The sequence below is a fragment of the Clinocottus analis genome, unplaced genomic scaffold (genome assembly GCF_023055335.1).
Source record: "Clinocottus analis isolate CAN_PGR_092001 unplaced genomic scaffold, fCliAna1.0.p SCAF_6, whole genome shotgun sequence".
NCBI lineage: Eukaryota > Metazoa > Chordata > Actinopteri > Perciformes > Cottidae > Clinocottus > Clinocottus analis.
The window spans coordinates 21,260,812-21,282,267 of NW_027176218.1; the positions used below are offsets into that span (position 1 = coordinate 21,260,812).

The window sequence follows — 21,456 nt, forward strand, 5'->3', positions numbered from 1 at the left end:
ATCCTTGGCTTGAAGAAGGCGTTTCTACCTGGAGGAGTTAGACAGCGACACGGAGGAGCCGGAGGGCCGATGTCGGCGGCGCCCTCGCGGTGGGGAACCCAGCCCGGGGCGTCTCCTGGGGGATTTGGACCGACGCCAGGGATCCTTCCACTCATCCGGTCGCCTCATTACTGGAACATCCTCCTTCTTGGAGGGCGGCTCCATTGGCCTGCTGAGAAGACAGAAAAGAGGAGAAAAGGCTGGTTAGACACAGGTGGAAGCGTAGATACTGATGACTCTTAAAGTTAGGACAAGCTCAGGTTTGCCTTCGTCCAGCGGCTAGATATGCTGCGATGGGCCGGGGGACTTTCTAGGATACACAGATACGTTGTTCATCATAATATTGCCCAATTGACATCTATCCCTCAGTTGCCCTCCTTGAGATATATTCCTTTAAAAGGGTTTTATACTTCAATGTGAGGGTCCAAGGACAGAAGATGTCTTATGTTGTGTGCATGTTGTAAAGCCCTCCGAGGCAAATGTGTGATATTGGCACATGAAAATACAATTAAATCAACATTCTACGTTCCCTTTCCTTCTTAACTAGTCCAAAATGAAACTACTTTATACTAACTAAAAGGTTTTCGTCACATATTTTACCCTGCAATATTGAAATAGGATGCAGGAAGTACGTCACTTTGATCCCTGAATTATTATTTCAGTATCTCTCTGCGTTCATTAATGAATGATAATGAACTTAAACAAACACCCTGCTGTGAGAATAAGTGCGTGGGAACAAGTGAAACTTCACAGCCTGAGAAGGGAATGACTTGTCGGGTTCAAGCAGGATTTTCATACTTTTCCTGGTGTACATCACATACCCATATGGGAGCACGGTGACCTATGAAACACTGAATAATTCTCCGCTACGAAATTTCAAATCCACATCTAGGGGACTTTCCCCAGCAGGTCAATGTTTATTTTGGAGAAAAAAGGTTCCCTTCTATGGCGTATTTAAATATTGGTCAGAGGAAATGAACAAGATGTGAGTGGCTGAAATAAACAGCCCTGTGTGTGTTTGTTGTGTTAGGATCTAGTGCAGTAATGTCTACCTGAGCAGTACAGATATAGATATAGATATGCTCTGATGTCTATATTTAAGGCTAAATGTATTAATTGAAAAACTCAGCACCCTCTAGAACAGTGATTATCAACCTTTTTTGAATTGCGGCACATTTTTTACAATGAAAGAATTGAAAGCTTTCTATGTTTTTACTCGGCCAGCCACTATTGAAGGCTAAGACGCTCGATGGCAAATCATTTGCGGCAACTAAATAATATTTTTTAGGACAGATTAAGAGGCATTTTCTCACGGCACACTGGTTGAAAATCACTGCTCTAGAGAACCGAAAAAACATTTGTTGAAAACATCGTCAATTATTAAGAAAATATCATTCTCACGATTATTAACCACAATATTCTGGGCGTATAGCTAATGAACTAAATATTTTATGACCATCATCAACTAAATCCTTTTATGTTGTATTTGCATAAAAACAAAGTTCAAATGATAATCAATTAAAAAAATTGTATTTTTATTGACATACAAATCTTGGCATTGGAAGGGTTAATGATGTATTATAAGAGGTTTAGAGCTGACTGTCAAAATACACTAATATATTATATATTGCTGTGAAACATGTATTAAACTACTAAATATATTCAAGTTTTTCACCAAAACCTCATTTTATAAGATTACAAAGAAACACATCATGATATTGATATAACTTCCAGTAATAATTTTTACTTCAATTTGTTTTTTATGTCATGTACCCATGTCATGTACCCATGTCACGTACCCATGTCACGTACTCATGGTATGTACCCATGGTATGTACCCATGTCATGTACCCATGTCACGTACTCATGGTATGTACTCATGGTATGTACCCATGTCACGTACTCATGTCACGTACTCATAGTATGTACTCATGGTATGTACTCATGGTATGTACCCATGTCACGTACTCATGTCACGTACCCATGTCACGTACTCATGTCACGTACTCATGCCACGTACTCATGGTATGTACCCATGTCACGTACCCATGTCACGTACTCATGTCACGTACTCATGGTATGTACCCATGTCACGTACTCATGTCACGTACTCATGCCACGTACTCATGGTATGTACCCATGTCACGTACCCATGTCACGTACTCATGTCACGTACTCATGGTATGTACCCATGTCACGTACTCATGTCACGTACTCATAGTATGTACTCATGGTATGTACCCATGTCACGTACCCATGCCACGTACTCATGCCACGTACTCATGCCACGTACTCATGGTATGTACTCATGGTATGTACCCATGTCACGTACTCATGTCACGTACTCATGATATGTACCCATGTCACGTACTCATGTCATGTACTCATGTCACGTACTCATGCCACGTACTCATGTCACGTACTCATGATATGTACCCATGTCACGTACTCATGTCACGTACTCATGTCACGTACTCATGTCACGTACTCATGCCACGTACTCATGATATGTACCCATGTCACGTACTCATGTCATGTACTCATGCCATGTACTCATGTCACGTACTCATGCCACGTACCCATGCCACGTACCCATGTCACGTACTCATGTCACGTACTCATGTCACGTACTCATGTCACGTACTCATGCCACGTACCCATGTCACGTACTCATGCCATGTACTCATGCCATGTACCCATGTCACGTACTCATGGTATGTACTCATGCCATGTACCCATGTCACGTACTCATGTCATATTCTCATGCCATGTACTCATGTCATGTACTCATGTCACGTACTCATGTCACGTACTCATGTCATGTACTCATGCCATGTACCCATGCCATGTACCCATGCCATGTACTCATGCCATGTACTCATGCCGTGTACTCATGCCGTGTACTTGGGTACTTTGTGCATGTACACTCAAGGACGCCCACTCACCAATTAGTTGTGGATGAGTGAATGATTGTTATTTAAAGTATGTTTTCCGGTTCCACCTTGACGTGTTATTTTTAGCTCTTCCTTGTCACATGCAGCATTAACATACTTAGAATGACAATCATTTACTTAACCACAACTAATCAGTGAAGTACATGCACAATGTACCCGAGTACATCGCACAGCGAGTGAGAAATTCCACTGGTGTGATGCAAGAGCAAACATGTGATGTCAGAAATATGTTTTGTTAATATGTTTTCTTATCAACAGAAGGTTTTCATTGAGGAAGGAATTAAAACAAAGGAAGCGGTGGCAATAAACCTGTAAGGCCCACAGAGTGCAAAGAAAGATAATGGGATGTTTGCAGACTTTTTGTAGGTTTAATGATGCGACCCGAGGAGCCTTCTGGAGACGCACAAGCCAATCTGATGGAAAGAGGCTTCAACCTGTTGAACTTCCTATGAACCAACGTCACAGTCTGTTTCTTTACTATGAAGCAGGTGTTTAAAACACACAAAGTGGCTTCAGGTGTTTTCAACATCCTGAAGCCACTGTGTGTTTTAGACCTGACATTTAACACTACAGAAGACATGTGAAGTGGATGGAGCAGCATTATTTCCCTGTTGAAGAAACCCCTTTATAACTTTATAACGGAAAACTGAGGTCAAGAGTACTCTGGAGGAGGAAAGCGTGTCTTTGTCAAAGTCTACAATCAATCTGAATACAAAAAGGTGCAAACCAATGGGACCAGATTAGACTTGACCAGATTAGATTTGACCACAACACGTCTGATTGAGCCCTAGTATGTATGTTATTGTTATTTTGAGGATGCTTTTCATTTCCTGAAGATTGTTGTGAAGCAGAAAGAGCCACAAACAAGCAGCGAAGGGCTATGAGTGGAGGACTTTGGGCAACCATTGACGGCAAAGGATTTTCCTCTAAGTATTAAAAATGATCATTCTTCTCACTATTATATTAGTTTGTCCAGTTACTTCTGAACCTTCTAAAAAATGTGTGGGACTGTTTGAAAAATCGCTGTAATTCCTGAACAGTTAATGCCATATTTTTGGTTATATCCATTAAAATACCTTAACCTCATATTGGCTGTGTCATTTGAAATACATTGCGGTCGTGGAAATTAGAAAAATTAGGTCAGTCCAAATTCTTACTGACTGTATTCTCCGCATGAAGACAGTATTAGAGAAACTCAGAGCAAGAAAATAGTATTGAAGACTTGATCATATTGTTGCACCAATGAAGTTAGTGACTGAGTTTGCTTTAACTTAGAAAAGGGTACATTAGGAATATACGTAACATCTATGTTTAACGTGTGGGCTATCCTTTCTTTAATTCATCAAAAACAGCTGCACAGGTGTTTTACAAATAGAATAAGTGTGCATATACATTTTAACTGCTAAGTAAATATAAATACAGGTTCATTCACAATACAGAAGTCAGTGTTTCCCCCCTGAAGAAAAACCCTCGCCTCCCTGTAATTTTCTCTATATCGCCAGATCACAAGAAGTCATTTAAGGTTCTCTTTCCTATAGAACAGGTCTATTTTATTTAAACGGCCATATTTTATTGATCGGATCAACACGACAGCTTGTCACTTCTGTCTTTACGTGCTCGAGTTCTGCCTCACAGCCACAGCAGCGGGCGGAAAGCGTCGAAAGATATGTTGCGTGAAAAGCAGACGTCTATGTCTGCGTTTTAAACGCTCGATGGCAACAGAAGCTCTCCTGCACCGGAGCAGCTCTGATGAACCCAGAGCAGCTCTCCTGCTCCAAGTGAAACGAGCCAAAGTGCTCTTGTCTACCCAATAATGAGCCTGCTGGCTTTACACATAAAAAAAAACTAAGTCATTTATAAATACATGGCTGTACTTTCAGGTAAATGTTCACGGTACGCCGTTCACAGGTTACGCTGCGCATGCGCGACTTGCAGTTTTTTGGCGTTTTGCCAAAAGCCGATCTCCTGAAGTCTCCATCAGGTCGTCTTTTTTGCTGTTCCGTCTCTTAAAACCGGAAAAAGATATGAGCTCATGAACTAAAAGCGTCCGTATCAAGTCTACAACCCTGTTTTAAAAATATGTGCAGAGGAAAGCAGCTCACTGCAGCACCAATGACACAACCTGAGGCTCACACATCTGCACCCACTGTTTGCTTTTACTGTTCCCAAAGGAGCTATTTAGTAGTAACTACATATTATTTATTTTTTGCACAGATAGAACTTTATATTCATTGTGTATTTCTTTTTGGTCTGATGTGGCAATCTGGTTTACTTAAAAGTTATTGCAATTTTCTTTATTCTGTTATTTATAAAAAGCACAGATGGAGTCACAAAGTTAAGTTATTTACAGAAAAAGCAATGCTTTTGGTGTTTGTGTCATTGTCGGTGTCGTCAAACACTTACACTTTAACTTGCATTTTTCATTGAGGATCACTTTCCACATTAAAAATCTTCCACCTGAAAATACGATCAATAAAATCTACGTATTTCGCCCTTCAAGTGCAGATAGGTCCAATAATGACTAAGAGTAGCTCTCAGAGAAGCCTTTCCCCGTGGATGAGTTGTTCAACCTGGAAGAATTTCCTCTTACAGGTAATATTTCCCTGAGTACATAACTCATCATGGAAGACAATAGCTAAAGACTGCATTCCCTGCATGACGACAGTGTTACAGAAACTCGCTAGAAAATAGTTGTCTCAGAGTTATTGCATCATCATTGCAACCAGAGAACAAAAATGCAGGCGAAACAATAGCAGGCTGTGTTTTCAGTTAGTCCTCGAGGACTGTGATAGGATTTTCAAATTTTGAACCAGTAGGGATGAGTATCTGTTTTTCTTTGTTTTTTGATACCGGCACCTGAACGGTGCCTGAAATGATACTTAAAAAAAAAAAAAAAAAAAAGCGTGTGTGAGCGCTGGGCATCCCTGCCCCCATGCAGACTGATCCGCGCTATTTTAATAAAGCATTGAAACTAAAAAATAGGCCAAATTGTATCGTTTTTAAAGTACGGCTACCTTTTTAGTATCAATCTACGGTGCAACATGAAGTGTAAAAAAAGTATTTCAATCGGCTAAACACTGACAGGATGCACCGAGATCTGCGTTGCGTTTCTGTCGGCACCGGTCGTACCGGCGCCGGTTTTCAGTACCCAAACGTAATCACGAGGAGACGTAGCTTGAAAGCATTCGTACTGAGTTGTATACCGAGAAGTAGCTCATGATCGTCCTGAAAAGTGTCTCTGATCAAGACACTGAAGCCTAGTTGCTCCCCGGGTGCTCACTGCTCCTGCATTGCTATGGATGGGTTTAATGCAGAGACCAAATTTCATGTATCTAACTATGTAATATGACAAAAATACAGTTTCTTCTTCTAGCATTTTTTTGGCACATTGAGAGGATGGATTTTCTCTTTACGAATCCATGCCCTTTTCATCAGCATGGTACGCCGCTACCAATGTTTTGACGCAGAAGCGGATGCGGGCGCCCCACCGTAGCAGCCTGGGGTGAAGTGTCCTGCCCAAGAACACATGGACTCGCAGAGCCGGGGATTGAATCCCCAAGCCTCTGATTGAAGGATGACCCTGCTCTACCACTGAGACACAGTCGCCCAGCAGAAAGCATCCTGACTGCAAACATTACAAACTGGGATGGAACGTGTACGGCACAAATGAGAGCTCCACAGCGGGTGATTAAAACCACCCAGTGATATTGGTGACAAGAAGTAACCTGCTCAGAGCCCGAGGGATCCTAAGAGACAAAACCAATCCAGCAACAACCTGTTCACCCTGCTGCCGTCTGGCAAGAGAAAAAGCATCAGCTGCCCAACTGCCAGACTATAAAACAGCTAAAAAAACACCATCCCTCCATATACCAAAATGTTTTTTGGTTGTTTAAATTTTCTTTCTTATGTAGCAAATTGACTGATGTACAATAACAAAGAAAAACCTTGCAAGACTATTCATTCCAGACAACTATTGCATGAACATCCAAAAGGAAAAAAAGAAATCCACTAATAGTTAGTATAACAATAATGTTGCACGGTATATTGATATTTAAAAAAGGTACTGCAGTACCCTGACATTAAAAACTATATGATTTTGCATGTTTTTAGTATCGATACTTTTTTAAAATAGCATGCGATATGAACACTCACTGTTCTGCTTCCTGTCATGCTACCTGCATGTTTTGATAGCAAGGAGGAGGGGCTGCCCAGCGCTCACACACGCAACAAGCACCGCTCACACACGCAACGGGCAGCGCTCACACAGCAACGGGCAGCGCTCACACAGCAACGGGCAGCGCTCACACACACACACACACACACACACACACAGGCAGCGCTCACACGCGCAACGGGCAGCGCTCACACAGCAACGGGCAGCGCTCACACAGCAACGGGCAGCGCTCACACAGCAACGGGCAGCGCTCACACACACACACACACACACACACACACACACACACACACACACACACACACACACACACACACACACACACAGGCAGCGCTCACACGCGCAACAGGCAGCGCTCACACGAGCAACGCTCACACGAGCAACAAGCAGCGCTCACACGCGCAACAAGCAGCGCTCACACGCGCAACAAGCAGCGCTCACACGCAACAAGCAGCGCTCACACGAGCAACAAGCAGCGCTCACACGCGCAACGGGCAGCGCTCACACGCGCAACAAGCAGCGCTCACACGCGCAACAAGCAGCGCTCACACGCGCAACGGGCAGCGCTCACACGCGCAACAAGCAGCGCTCACACGCGCAACGGGCAGCGCTCACACGCGCAACAAGCAGCGCTCACACGAGCAACGGGCAGCGCTCACACGAGCAACAAGCAGCGCTCACACGAGCAACGGGCAGCGCTCACACGAGCAACGGGCAGCGCTCACACGAGCAACGGGCAGCGCTCACACGAGCAACGGGCAGCGCTCACACGAGCAACAGGCAGCGCTCACACGAGCAACGGGCAGCGCTCACACGCGCAACGCTCACACGAGCAACGGGCTGCGCTCACACGAGCAACGGGCAGCGCTCACACGAGCAACGGGCAGCGCTCACACGAGCAACGGGCAGCGCTCACACGAGCAACGGGCAGCGCTCACACGCGCAACGGGCAGCGCTCACACGCGCAACGGGCAGCGCTCACACGCGCAACAAGCACAGCTCACACGCGCAACGGGCAGCGCTCACACGCGCAACGGGCAGCGCTCACACGCGCAACGGGCAGCGCTCACACGAGCAACGGGCAGCGCTCACACAGCAACGGGCAGCGCTCACACACACACACACACACACACACACACACACACACACACACACACACAGCGCTCACACGCGCAACAGGCAGCGCTCACACGAGCAACGCTCACACGAGCAACAAGCAGCGCTCACACGCGCAACAAGCAGCGCTCACACGCGCAACAAGCAGCGCTCACACGCAACAAGCAGCGCTCACACGAGCAACAAGCAGCGCTCACACGCGCAACGGGCAGCGCTCACACGCGCAACAAGCAGCGCTCACACGCGCAACGGGCAGCGCTCACACGCGCAACAAGCAGCGCTCACACGCGCAACGGGCAGCGCTCACACGCGCAACAAGCAGCGCTCACACGAGCAACGGGCAGCGCTCACACGAGCAACAAGCAGCGCTCACACGAGCAACGGGCAGCGCTCACACGAGCAACGGGCAGCGCTCACACGAGCAACGGGCAGCGCTCACACGAGCAACGGGCAGCGCTCACACGAGCAACGGGCAGCGCTCACACGAGCAACGGGCAGCGCTCACACGAGCAACGGGCAGCGCTCACACGCGCAACGCTCACACGAGCAACGGGCTGCGCTCACACGAGCAACGGGCAGCGCTCACACGAGCAACGGGCAGCGCTCACACGCGCAACGGGCAGCGCTCACACGCGCAACGGGCAGCGCTCACACGCGCAACAAGCACAGCTCACACGCGCAACGGGCAGCGCTCACACGCGCAACGGGCAGCGCTCACACGCGCAACGGGCAGCGCTCACACGCGCAACGGGCAGCGCTCACACGCGCAACGGGCAGCGCTCACACGAGCAACGGGCAGCGCTCACACGAGCAACGGGCAGCGCTCACACGAGCAACGGGCAGCGCTCACACGCGCAGCGCTCACACGAGCAACGGGCAGCGCTCACACGCGCAACAAGCAGCGCTCACACGCGCAACGGGCAGCGCTCACACGCGCAACAAGCAGCGCTCACACGAGCAACGGGCAGCGCTCACACGAGCAACAAGCAGCGCTCACACGAGCAACGGGCAGCGCTCACACGAGCAACGGGCAGCGCTCACACGAGCAACGGGCAGCGCTCACACGAGCAACGGGCAGCGCTCACACGAGCAACGGGCAGCGCTCACACGAGCAACAGGCAGCGCTCACACGAGCAACGGGCAGCGCTCACACGCGCAACGCTCACACGAGCAACGGGCTGCGCTCACACGAGCAACGGGCAGCGCTCACACGAGCAACGGGCAGCGCTCACACGAGCAACGGGCAGCGCTCACACGCGCAACGGGCAGCGCTCACACGCGCAACGGGCAGCGCTCACACGCGCAACAAGCACAGCTCACACGCGCAACGGGCAGCGCTCACACGCGCAACGGGCAGCGCTCACACGCGCAACGGGCAGCGCTCACACGCGCAACGGGCAGCGCTCACACGAGCAACGGGCAGCGCTCACACGAGCAACGGGCAGCGCTCACACGAGCAACGGGCAGCGCTCACACGCGCAGCGCTCACACGAGCAACGGGCAGCGCTCACACGCGCAACAAGCAGCGCTCACACGCGCAACGGGCAGCGCTCACACGAGCAACGGGCAGCGCTCACACAAGGAAAGCCCTCTGACACACAAAACCCCGTCTAACAAGGGATTAAGGTCCGGGTTTCACCAACAAGGCATGATCGCAAACATTTGGGCAAAACAGAACAATCAACCGAAAGCCAAATGAAAATTCACTCACTTTGGCGGCACGCCGAGCGGAGAGCGCGGTTTCACTTTGTCCTCGTCTTTTTTCTCCCTGGGGTCTCGAGGCGGACGCATCCTCGGCCTCTCCTTCTCGTCCCGCTTCATCCGGTCCCTCTCCCACTCCTCTTTCCGCCGCATCCTCTCCTTCTCGCGCTCCCGTTCCCGCTCCCTCTCTCTCTGCCGGCGCTCCCTTTCCCGGTGATCTCTCTCCCGCTCTCGGTCCCGGGGCCGGTCCCGAGGGTCCCTCTCACGCTCACGCTCCTGTTCGAGGTGGAGATGTTCAGGTTTGTCCGTGGCAATTCATTCACTCATTCCTATTAAATTCTTACGACTCACAAATATAGGTTCATTTCTAAAGAAACAAGCACTGCACAGTGGAAATCCACAAAGTAGTCAGCTTTATTTTTTTAACCATTACTATACATGTTTTAAGGCCGTAAAACTCCTAAACATACACCTTTATACACTTTTCTCAGACATGCATTACCATTTTTTCACATTTCTCTCTTATTTAAACACTCTCAAACTTTCGCGGATTTAAAAAAATAAGCTCGAACATGTTTAACAAATTTCATTTTCATGATCCATCTACGAGGTCCTCTGACCGCGCCTCTTTGTGCAGGAGACACTGCATGGAGGAGATTGATTGACAAGGTGTACAGTACAGTCTCTTAGCTTAATGAGGGCGCAGAACACAATGCACGTTCATACTGTACACTGTAAAAAATCCGCGAAACAGCAAGTCCGCAAAAGGTGAACCGCGTTACAGCGAGGGACGACTGTAATTACAAACCAAAAACAAACCTTTAGACTATAGTCGGTCTATAATTAATGCTAAATGTATACTCTAGTGTTTCCCATTTTTTCATTCTGCAGTGGCACATCTGCATAAAACTTTTGTGGTATGCTCTCACATATATTGAGCTTTATTACTTGCAGGTAAATTTCAACTGTAAATGATACCAGTATTGGCTGGGCTACAATAGAGATGCATTACCCACACCCTGTTCTCATGTCTTTGTGCCATCCACTTGTTGTTCCCTATTTCTACTTCATGCTCTGACACATTTGCTTTACTTTGTGCTGTTGAAGGACCCATTTTAACAAGGAAACCTTAACGTGAGAGAAAACCTGTGGAGCAGACAGGATACTCACACTGTAGTGGTAAGGAAGCGGCGCTTCTGTGTACTGCACTCTGAAGTTTTCATACTGGCCGCCTCGCCACAGGGCCTCCATTTCATAGTCGTAGTATGGGTCAGCGTACGGGTCACTGTGGAGGGAAACGCATTTCAATTGTACGACACCTCATGAAAGTTGCTTTGTTTACAGTAAAATGTTTGTGTTTTTTTGCCCACCAAAGTCAATTTGTCCCACCACGGCTTCATAATGAACAGAAATGACTTTTAAGCTTCTGAAGGTGTGGGCTTGCGGCCCTTTCAGAGCACATTTCTTCAAAAACGATGCAGATGTGACCGGCTCTAGTTTGGCTGTCAGCTTTCCGACAGCCTCTCCCAGACATCGCCACTTTTTTAACATAGGTTTACATTGTTGGATTATAATAATTCAGGCATTAATGTGTCCATTACTTAAAGGTTAAGCTCATTTAAACTACGCTGATATACAACTTAAAAACATATAGCTAAAAAGTTAATTTATATTTTGTATTAAAAATATCTACATAGTAGTCTACCTAGCAACTAATATTGTTAAATACATGTAGTAAAGTTAAAAATATGATTCCCTCTGAGATGCAGTGGACTGCAGGTATAATGTTACATAACATTCAAATACTAAAGTAAAGTTCAAGTACTTCAAAAGTAGAGAACACGACGCTCTTGCTACTCAAGTTACATCTACATCCGTTTACACCAGGGGTATCGTACAAATGATAAGGGGTGTCAGTATAATGATAATTAAGATTCAAAAAGGTCCAATTAGAGGACATTTCCAGGTCCAGAACACCATGTCTTTAACTTGCAATATGATTTAGAGCTATATATATTCAAGTGGTGGCTTAGATCCAGTATTTTCTGTGTCCTCAGTTGGGTCTGGGTCCAGAGGGGACAGCGGTACAATGATAAGTGACCTCTGGTCTACATTATGGTCTTGTTAGGAGTTGTATGAAGACAGTCTACGTTAGTCTAGACTTACCTATATACAGGATCTCTGAATTCCATTTCACTGAAAGAAGAAAACAGATTAGTCTCAATGACAAAATATAAATCATATCATATTTTGTACGATCGGGGAAATCAAATATAAAAACATAACTTATGACAAAGGCACAGAACTGATCAAAATAAATAATAATATAAATCTTTCAGCGATCAGAAATGTTAGAGGTGTGTGGGAGCTGCTGTTATGTGACTCCACAAGTCATATGATGGAGTGTAATGAAGAGAAACAGCCTCTCAAACAATTACAAAGCCCAAGCGGTCTGGATTTTATTAGAAGGTCTTGTTGGAGTCGTGTTTGACTAGATGTACAACCCTGTTATGTATGGCCTACAGGTAGAAAGATGCCTTTTAAACAGACCGTCTTGCAAGTGGAAAACTGTTGAAACGCCGGGCATCCTTACAGAGGTTCCTACTGACGTCTCTATGCAAAGCATGACTTTGTATTTTTTTATGCATTGTAACGCGTTTCCCTTTTGTGAATGTTAAACTTGCTGAAATAAAAAAGAAAGCATAACTCCACTTCTTTAATACATTAAAAAGCCTTCCTGCCGACTGAAAGCTGCATTTCTTACACTTGTTATTGTACGATGTGTTTAAATGATTCTGTAGTGTGTCTGTAATCTTACCAAACTGTACTTAAATCAAGAGAGTCTGATGGGATTGCATTTAAAAGGTAACGGGGGGGGAGGGATAAATAAATACAAATTGTGTTAATGTAAGAAGGTATTACTCTCTGATGATGCGGTAGCTGCGTTCTCTGAAGAACTCGTTCTCTTTGTCGAATTCTCTGTCGTCCTCGCCGATGGTCACGTTGAAACGCTTCTCCTCAAAGTCCGGCTCCTGCTCCTTACGGATGGTGGCCTTCTTCAACACCTATGGGACACAGAACCACTGAATTAAAACATCTCTCATGATGTACATGTTGTGTAATGCTGGTCCTATTATTTGTGAAAAGGTAGAGGCCAAAATGCATTGGGTTTACATTTGGGGAATACATTAGCTTTCCAAACAGGTGACATTGAAGTGAATGACTGCAATAAAACTGCAAATCTTGCATTGCAATTGGGTCTGGAGTGTCAATCAACAAACAGGTCTCCAGTTATAGTTAGTTTACACACTCACTGCAGCATGACCGCTGTTAAATCTGGCGTAAGCTCATTTTTGTTTCCGTGAGATGCCGTGGAAGCGCTTACCTCCTTGGCATGCCGTAGACCTCGCTCCCAGGCACTCTCCACAGGAGGCTCCACTGGAGGAGGAGGTGGAGGCAGCTCCTCCACTGCAGGCCCAGCCTGAAAACAGCATCAAATGAATGATCTACACTCCACATGCTCACAGAGAGATGCAGCGATGCCTTCAGTAGAATTGCACACTGAGCAGATCCGGTTCCTGAGCATTTGTAGGACCTACCCAGGGATTATTGGGTATGAGTGGGTGGGGTCCTCCGGGAGGCGCTCCATTGGGTGAGAAGGGGTCCGGCTTACTGATGAGGGAATAGTTACCTTTGTCGTTGACTCCAGGGTGGATGAACCTACAGTTCATACCCCAAGTGCAGTTTCCTAGAGAAGAAAAAATGTTCCAGTATGGTTCAAAAATACAGGCAGTTAATGATGACAATTACACAATAGAGTAAGAAATAAATACAATATTTGAGGTACTTTCTTGGGTTAAGACACAATGAGATACTTTTTTATTGCTGCTTTTAAAATTAAAAAAGGCAAATGCTTATTATTTCTATTAAGAATGCAACAATATGGAATTTAAGGACAAATGCCAATAGGAGATATCCTAAATGATATCAATATACCACCTTGTAAAAATATAATACCAACTATCAGCAGTAAAAATAAATAATGTTTGACCACTACATACACTATTATTTATATATATATTTATATATATATATATATATATATATATATATATATATTTATATATATATATATATATATATATATATATATATATATATATATATTTATATTTATATATATATATATATATATATATATATATATATATATATATATATATATATATATTTATATATATATATATATATATATATATATATATATATTTATATATATATATATATATATATATATATATATATATATATATATTTATATATATATATATATATATATATATTTATATATATATATATATATATATATATATATTTATATATATATATATATATATATATATATATTTATATATATATATATATATATATATATATATATATATATATATATTTATATATATATATATATATATATATATATATATATATATATATATATTTATATATATTTATATATATATATATATATATATATATATATATATATATATATATATATATATATCTCCTACATGAGCAATAGATAAAGAAAATGATCCATATTTAGTACAACAGCTCCCCCTGCTGTACATCGCCTTGCATAATAAGACCCGACATAAATGTTAAATTTCTTAACATGTCGCCTACTTAATGATCATAATCAGGTTAATAACACATATTAAAATGGTAGATAATTATTAGGTCACGTGTTTTGATAATAATATACAGTATATAGCATGTTTTCTGGGAATTTAGTCAATAAAAAGCATTGTAAATACCCTATTATTTTCATGAATACTGTTGCATTGTTATTTAAGTCAGGCACCCTCTGGCCAGCCCAGGGTCCTAGTGTTATTCAGGTGAGAACAGGGGTTGCATCGGTAACCACAAGTGAATCCTCTCCACATACAGGGGTTCAACACAAACGTAAGTTATTGAAGCTTGAAGAACTTATACACGAGTTGTGGATATATGATAGATGATGCATTTAGTGCTTATTATGTTCCATAAGTGACAGTCACTGGCTTTATTACACTGCCCATGGTTACATGCATGTTTATGTCAAATATACTAGGTACATTAATTTATTAGCCATTTTTCGTCCACATGACATTTGTTATTTTGCCAAGATAAGGGTTGTAGTCTTTACGACATGGTGGAGATGTTTAATATGTAAACCTGGTGGACATTAGCTGTAAAATGATTATATATTTTTAATTTCTTATTATAGAAACCATTCAGTTCTGTTAATCTGTGCTCAAACGTTTCTAATTTTGCACATTTACATGACAGCAATGGATTTTAAATGAAGCTATTTGTCAATATGTGGTTGAAGTGTGGACTTTTAGCTTCACTTGAATAAATAGAGTCAGTCAAAAGATGTTGGCCTCATAACACATGTAATACATACATTTTAAGGCTATAAAAAGTTGTGAATATGGTCCAATTTGTATTTTACATTTAAAAACGAGTTAATGCAAAGAAAGTAGGTTTATTGCCACTGCTTCCTTTGTTTTAATTCCTTCCTCAATGAAAACCTTCTGTTGATAAGAAGACATATTTCAGAGCTAAAAATAGCTCATGTTGTGATTCTATTTTTATCTCTGACATCACATGTTTGCTCTTGCATCACACCAGTGGAATTTCTCACTCGCTGTGTGATGTACTCGGGTACATTGTGCATGAACCTCACTGATTAATTGTGGTTAAGTATATGTTATTTAATTGTTATTCAAAGTATGTTAATATTACATGTGACAAGGAAAAGCTAAAAAAAATAACAGGAAAACATACTTAAAATAACAATCATTCACTCATGCACAAATAATTGGTGAGTAGGCGTCCTTGAGTGTACATGCACAAAGTACCCGAGTACACGGCATGAGTACACGGCATGAGTACACGGCATGAGTACACGGCATGAGTACACGGCATGAGTACACGGCATGAGTACACGGCATGAGTACGTTCATTGCACAGTGAGTGAGAAATTCCACTGGTGTGATGCAAGAGCAAACGAGTGATGTCAGAGCTTAAAAATAGGATCACAACATGAGCTATTTTTAGCTCTGAAATATGTCTTCCTATTAACAGAAGGTTTTCTTTTCGAAAGGGATAACAAAAATAATAATGGTGCGTTCAAGTTCCATTTAGTAAAAATTATTACTGGACGAAGCTAATTTATATCAATATCATGATGTGTTCCTTTGTAATATTGTAAAATGAGGTTTTGTTGAAAAACTTGAATATATTTAGTAGTTTAATCAATGTTTTCACAGCAATATATAATATATATTAGTTTATTTTGACAGTCAACTTCTGATAATACATCATTAACCCTTCCAATGCCAAGATTTGTATATCAATAAAAATACAATCTTTTACTTGATTATCATTTGAACTGTGTTTTTATGCAAATACAACGTAAAAGGATTTAGTTGATGATGGTCATAAAATATTTTACTGGCTTGTGTTTCTCCAGAAGGCTCCTCAGGTCGCGTCATTAAACCGACAAAAACTCTACAAACATCCCATTATCTTTTCTTGCACTCTGTGGGACTGATAGATTTATTGCCACCGCTTCTATTTATTTTTTTATTCCTTCCTCAATGAAAACCTTCTGTTGATAAGACACTTCAGAGCTAAAAATAGCTCATGTTGTGATTCTGTTTTTAGCGCTGACATCACTTGTTTGCTCTTGCATCACACAAATTTAAAAAGATTATTATGGAGACTAATAAGTTAGTTTGTGTAAAAAGTGGGGGGACTGTGTAAAAATAACTAATTCTGTAACTCCTTTAGCACGTTTCAAAGAATTCTGACCAAAATACGTTCTGAATAAGACATTTTACTGTGGAAATATGAACTAATCAGTGGAAAATCTTTGTCATGGCTGCACTAATTATGTGCAATTTCTTGTACGCAGCGGATTACAAAAACAAATGACAATACTGTCAAAAGCTAAAGAGGCAGATAATATCAGCCTTGCGGGTGTAGTGGTTGAGCTGTGCGGTGAGCGCTGCTCTTCATCACCTACCTTTGATGAAGAACCTGCAGATGGGACGTGGTCTGATCTTCCTGTCCGAGGGATCTTTCACCTCCCCCTCCTCCAGGTCATCGTCCTGCCCACACAAAAGAAAAATCATGACTTCTTAGAGCACCTTGTTGTTTTCTAGCAAAGTATTATGCTAAATAAGGTATTTATTTGAAGAGATTCTTATTACAATGTTAGGTTAAAAGCAAAATCACCAATCTGCTGCAGGTTTGGATTAAAGAATAATAAAACAATGCGACAGCCTTTGTCTTTAAATCAGAAACCATCAACTGTATGTGACACTGAGCTGTCACAAGCGGTCAAAGTCGGTCTACAACATCACAGGTGAAATGAATATGGAAGCATATTGACAACAAAAGATTTCAAGACGCACAAAGTTAATTAGCTGAGCTTTACTGAGGCAACTAGTCAACGTGCAATCCAATCGTGCAGGTGTTCGTTTACGAGTGCGGTTTCGACAAATTCTGAGCATTTGAGATTGCAAGAAGTTACTTGCCAACCATTTTTAACTTGCAGGCTGCAACAAGACACACACAAAGTTAACGTCGGCGCAAAGAAAAGGCTCCTCTTTTGGAAATATTGCTACTATTGCTACGTAAAGAGTGAAGAATATGTCCAAGAAAGCAACTGGCAATAAAACCACGAGGGAGGAAAACATGTGATTTACATATTTCTTGTCTAAGTATAATTGTTTAGCCTACAAATGCACTTATTGTGGGAGTGTAGATCTGCACAAGGTTACAAGTTCAGCCAAATTAATCCCATTACTGTCACCTAGCTTATTCATATCTTTATGTCAGATTACAATTAAAAAATATGTATGTGAAATATTTATACAATGACCGCGACTTTGAGAGCTTGTGTTATCATCGCCGCCTCCTCTCCCACTGTCGTTTTAACACAAAGGCTCAAGCCTGACCTCAGAAACTGGATGCTCTGTGAGTTCAGAGGGTTTTTTTCATTTGCTGTACTGTGTATGAAATATTGGCCAAAATTTCCATTGCACCAGTTTGTAAATAAATCAAGTTTTTCTGCACAAAGTCATTTTATAATGAGTATTTGCTGATACAACTTCTCATACTTCAAAATAACAGCAGGATATATAGTGGTGATTGAATACAGATCTGGCCTACTAAAATACATGTAGCCTACTGACTTTGACACACCTGTATTTCACAAATTATTTCAAATACCAAATGGAAAAACTCTTAAGTTCAACCGGTCAGCGCCAGCAGAGAAGCTGCTACCAGATGTTATGTGAGCTTTGCAAAGGAAAAAGAGAGATCTAATGTTAAATATTATTTTGCCAAGCTAGTCGTTTGAATTCAGACTCGGAACAGGGTGCCGTCACTTGAATTGAATGTGAATGCACTGTAGGCTGCAGAGCAGGAGTGTAGCTTTGGGCCCATTTTGAATATCTTTATCGTCTTTTCATTCAAAAGCTAACACAAAAAAAAATAACCGCACAAACGAGAACAGAGACTTTTGAATATGGAAGGCCCTTTTTTTCATTTACCTGCACCCAGCTAATCACCTCACACAGATTAACATATAATCCAAACTATAATCACTTACATCAATCTCCCCTTCATCAATCTCTCCATCATCCTCATCCTTCTTCTTATCTCTGAAGGAATCTCTGCGCATCCTCTCAGGCCCTTTGGAGTCACCAGACCTCTTGATTTCACTGTCTTTAGGAGATGGGGGGAGGATTATTTTCTTCTCCTTCTTATTGCGCTTGTCCTCATTCTCTTCCTCTCCCTCCACTTTTGTGTCTTCCTCGTCTTCCTCTTCCTCGTGTGCAGGAATACTGGGCTCCTCCGGAACCTCCTCATCGTAATCCAGTTCATGCTCGTCCAGCTCCCGGGAAACAGACGCTGGGTCATCTTTCATCTCCCTCACCACAACAGCTTTCCTCCCTTTGTTGTCCTCCTCATCCTCCTGAGCCATGCTTTTGTCTTCCTCTCCGTCATCATCGTCGTCGTCATCATCATCATAATCATCATCATCCACCTCAGCGGTCTCAGGATCTGCAAAGTCGTTCTTTCTGTAGTCTTCGCCATCCTCTTCAGGAATGAAGCTTTTGCCCTGATCTGAATCTGGAGACTGTGGGGTGTCAATGACTCCATCCTCTTGCTCCTCTCCTTCCTTGTCATCCTCCCCATCCAACTGTCCACCCTGTGGACCATCTTCATCCCCATCCATCAACACTATGGTTCCGTCCTCCTGTCCCATCTCTTCTGTTTCTCCTACAGGCTCCTCATCCTCTGGGTCAGACACAAAGTCAGGGACCACCTCATCGTCTTCATCCCTATCCGAATCTCCTCCGTGGCTCGCCAACGCCTCTTCATCATCATCGTCCTCGTCGTCGTCAAGCTCCCCATTCTCCTCTTCATGGACTATCTCACTGTCAGATATGACCCCGTCCTCGTCTTCATCAGGAGAATCCAGCAGCTCACTGTCAGAAAAGCCCTTCTCCTCCTCCTCAGGAGACTGGGGGGACTGGGTAGGGCTTTCAGGAGTATCCATCAGAGAATATTCTGGTGTAAATGGACCAACCGCAGTCTGTAAAACACAGTCCACATGTAATATTTTAATTAGTACACTTTTGCATTTCTAAGTTATCAAAATACCTCATGCCATACTTCCTTCAAATATCTATCAATGTAACATATGTTACATAACTGGAGAAAATCTGAGTATATAAAAGTATTTTATAACAGCAAAACACCACAAAATACTGATGGAATCAACAAGAGAGTATTTACAAATACTCAACTAAATACTGTGTACATCTTATCATATATCTACCAAATGGGTTTGTGTGCATTGGAATTTGCCAGTGCAAAGAAACACTCGACAGCTTGCAAACAAACTGGCTAAAGTTATATAATTTTAAGAGGAAAATAACTTTCAATGATTAAAAAAAAAACCTGCCATAATAATATAGGTAAAATCGATAACAGAAGTTGCTGAATGGAAGTTAGCTTCTGGCGCTGCAAAATAAACTCCTAGCCACATCAAGCTAGCTAACAGTTAGCGCTAACGTTATCTGCCGACGGTAGGAGCCAAAAACCTCGTAAAACGTTACTGCAAATGTCTCGTAAAGGTTTCATGGGTCCACGAGGACGTTCACGGTACATAAATACGTGCATCTACTGAAACAACATGTCCATGTTTGTAAATACTTAAGTTCAGCTGCGTCGTAAAATGACTGGTATTAACTACACTTCCAATAGCTGGGTCGCAGCAAGGCCCATAACTTCAACGTCAAAGCGGAGAACTTGCTAACCAACGAGCACACTGAGCACACAAAACAACAAATCGTCTGATAAACATATAAACAACTAAACCGGTTTTCCAATGTGCAAAACTAACCGGACACCGCCGTTCAACTATAAGTGGACATTGCAACCCACTCGTCTGTCTTTCAATAAACAATGCATCCATCCCTGTAGCTAGCTATAAGCTAAAAGCGCAGCTACACTGCTAGCTGCTAACAACCACACATTTTTTTCATTCACCTTGCCGACCCGGAGCTCTTCAAAGACAGCACTGCTGCGTTAAGAACTGCCCTCTTCTGCTGATATTGGTTTTGTTTTACAGTCTACAATAAATATTTTACGAGTTAATTTAACAGCTATGGTGGAGAAAATATTACAGTCCTCACGCCACAGCGAGAGCGGCCATTAACCTCGACGTCATCAACATACGACAATCCAGGAGAAAAAAACGCGGAGGAAATGAATAAGGACCGATCTGAGATCAGTATGTGGGTCAGATTGTTGGCCATTGTAACGTGGTCATGAGAACCAAATCCGATTTGCGTTCAGCGGCAGCGACCCAAATGCAGCGATGCACCTAACCAACAAACACAAACTAATGGTATTAATGGTATTATAATTATAATAATTATGTGATGTTATGTTGTCGTTTACGCGCACATTTGTACTTTGATAAGGCATGAAACACTATATATCATGACTTTTTTTGACAGGGTTTGAATTTAAAGTTAAGGTTATGTTAATTACTATTACTTACTATGTAAGTAATGCACACACAAAACACATTTTACTGGCATTGTTACTTTAATATTAAACCTGCATAGGAAATACTATGAAGACAATGAAAAATTACAACTTAAAACACACTTTTGTATTTTATCTTTTTCAACCAATCTAGACATTTGTACTTTTCTGAACATTTGAACATTTCAGAACACGACTGGATGGCTGAATAGATCTAGATAGATAGATAGATAGATAGATAGATAGATAGATAGATAGATAGATAGATAGATGTTTTGATTTTCTCATAAAATGTCTTTTGTGTTTTGTTCTTTTCTTCCCTGATCACATCAGATGTGTGGATGGCTG

At 42.5% G+C, this 21,456-nt stretch overlaps 1 protein-coding gene across 4 annotated transcripts in view; it reads right to left on the reverse strand.

The window, feature by feature from the left end:
- zc3h18 (zinc finger CCCH-type containing 18) overlaps positions 1–20,774 on the reverse strand; it is a 38,373-nt gene extending 17,599 nt beyond the window's left edge. For 3 of the 4 annotated variants that reach the window (XM_068603325.1, XM_068603323.1, XM_068603322.1), the window contains exons 1-10: positions 20,605–20,774; positions 18,656–19,645; positions 17,063–17,147; positions 13,584–13,732; positions 13,370–13,465; positions 12,907–13,049; positions 12,151–12,180; positions 11,155–11,269; positions 9,995–10,260; positions 29–211 (exon numbers count right to left, since the gene is read on the reverse strand). In XM_068603325.1, coding sequence (XP_068459426.1) covers positions 29–211; positions 9,995–10,260; positions 11,155–11,269; positions 12,151–12,180; positions 12,907–13,049; positions 13,370–13,465; positions 13,584–13,732; positions 17,063–17,147; positions 18,656–19,609 — 2,021 coding nt within the window. In that variant the 5' untranslated portion in view covers positions 19,610–19,645; positions 20,605–20,774. The remainder of the gene's footprint in view (positions 1–28; positions 212–9,994; positions 10,261–11,154; positions 11,270–12,150; positions 12,181–12,906; positions 13,050–13,369; positions 13,466–13,583; positions 13,733–17,062; positions 17,148–18,655; positions 19,646–20,604) is intronic. The other variant, XM_068603324.1, reaches the window with a different exon arrangement.
- Positions 20,775–21,456: the final 682 nt, after the last annotated feature.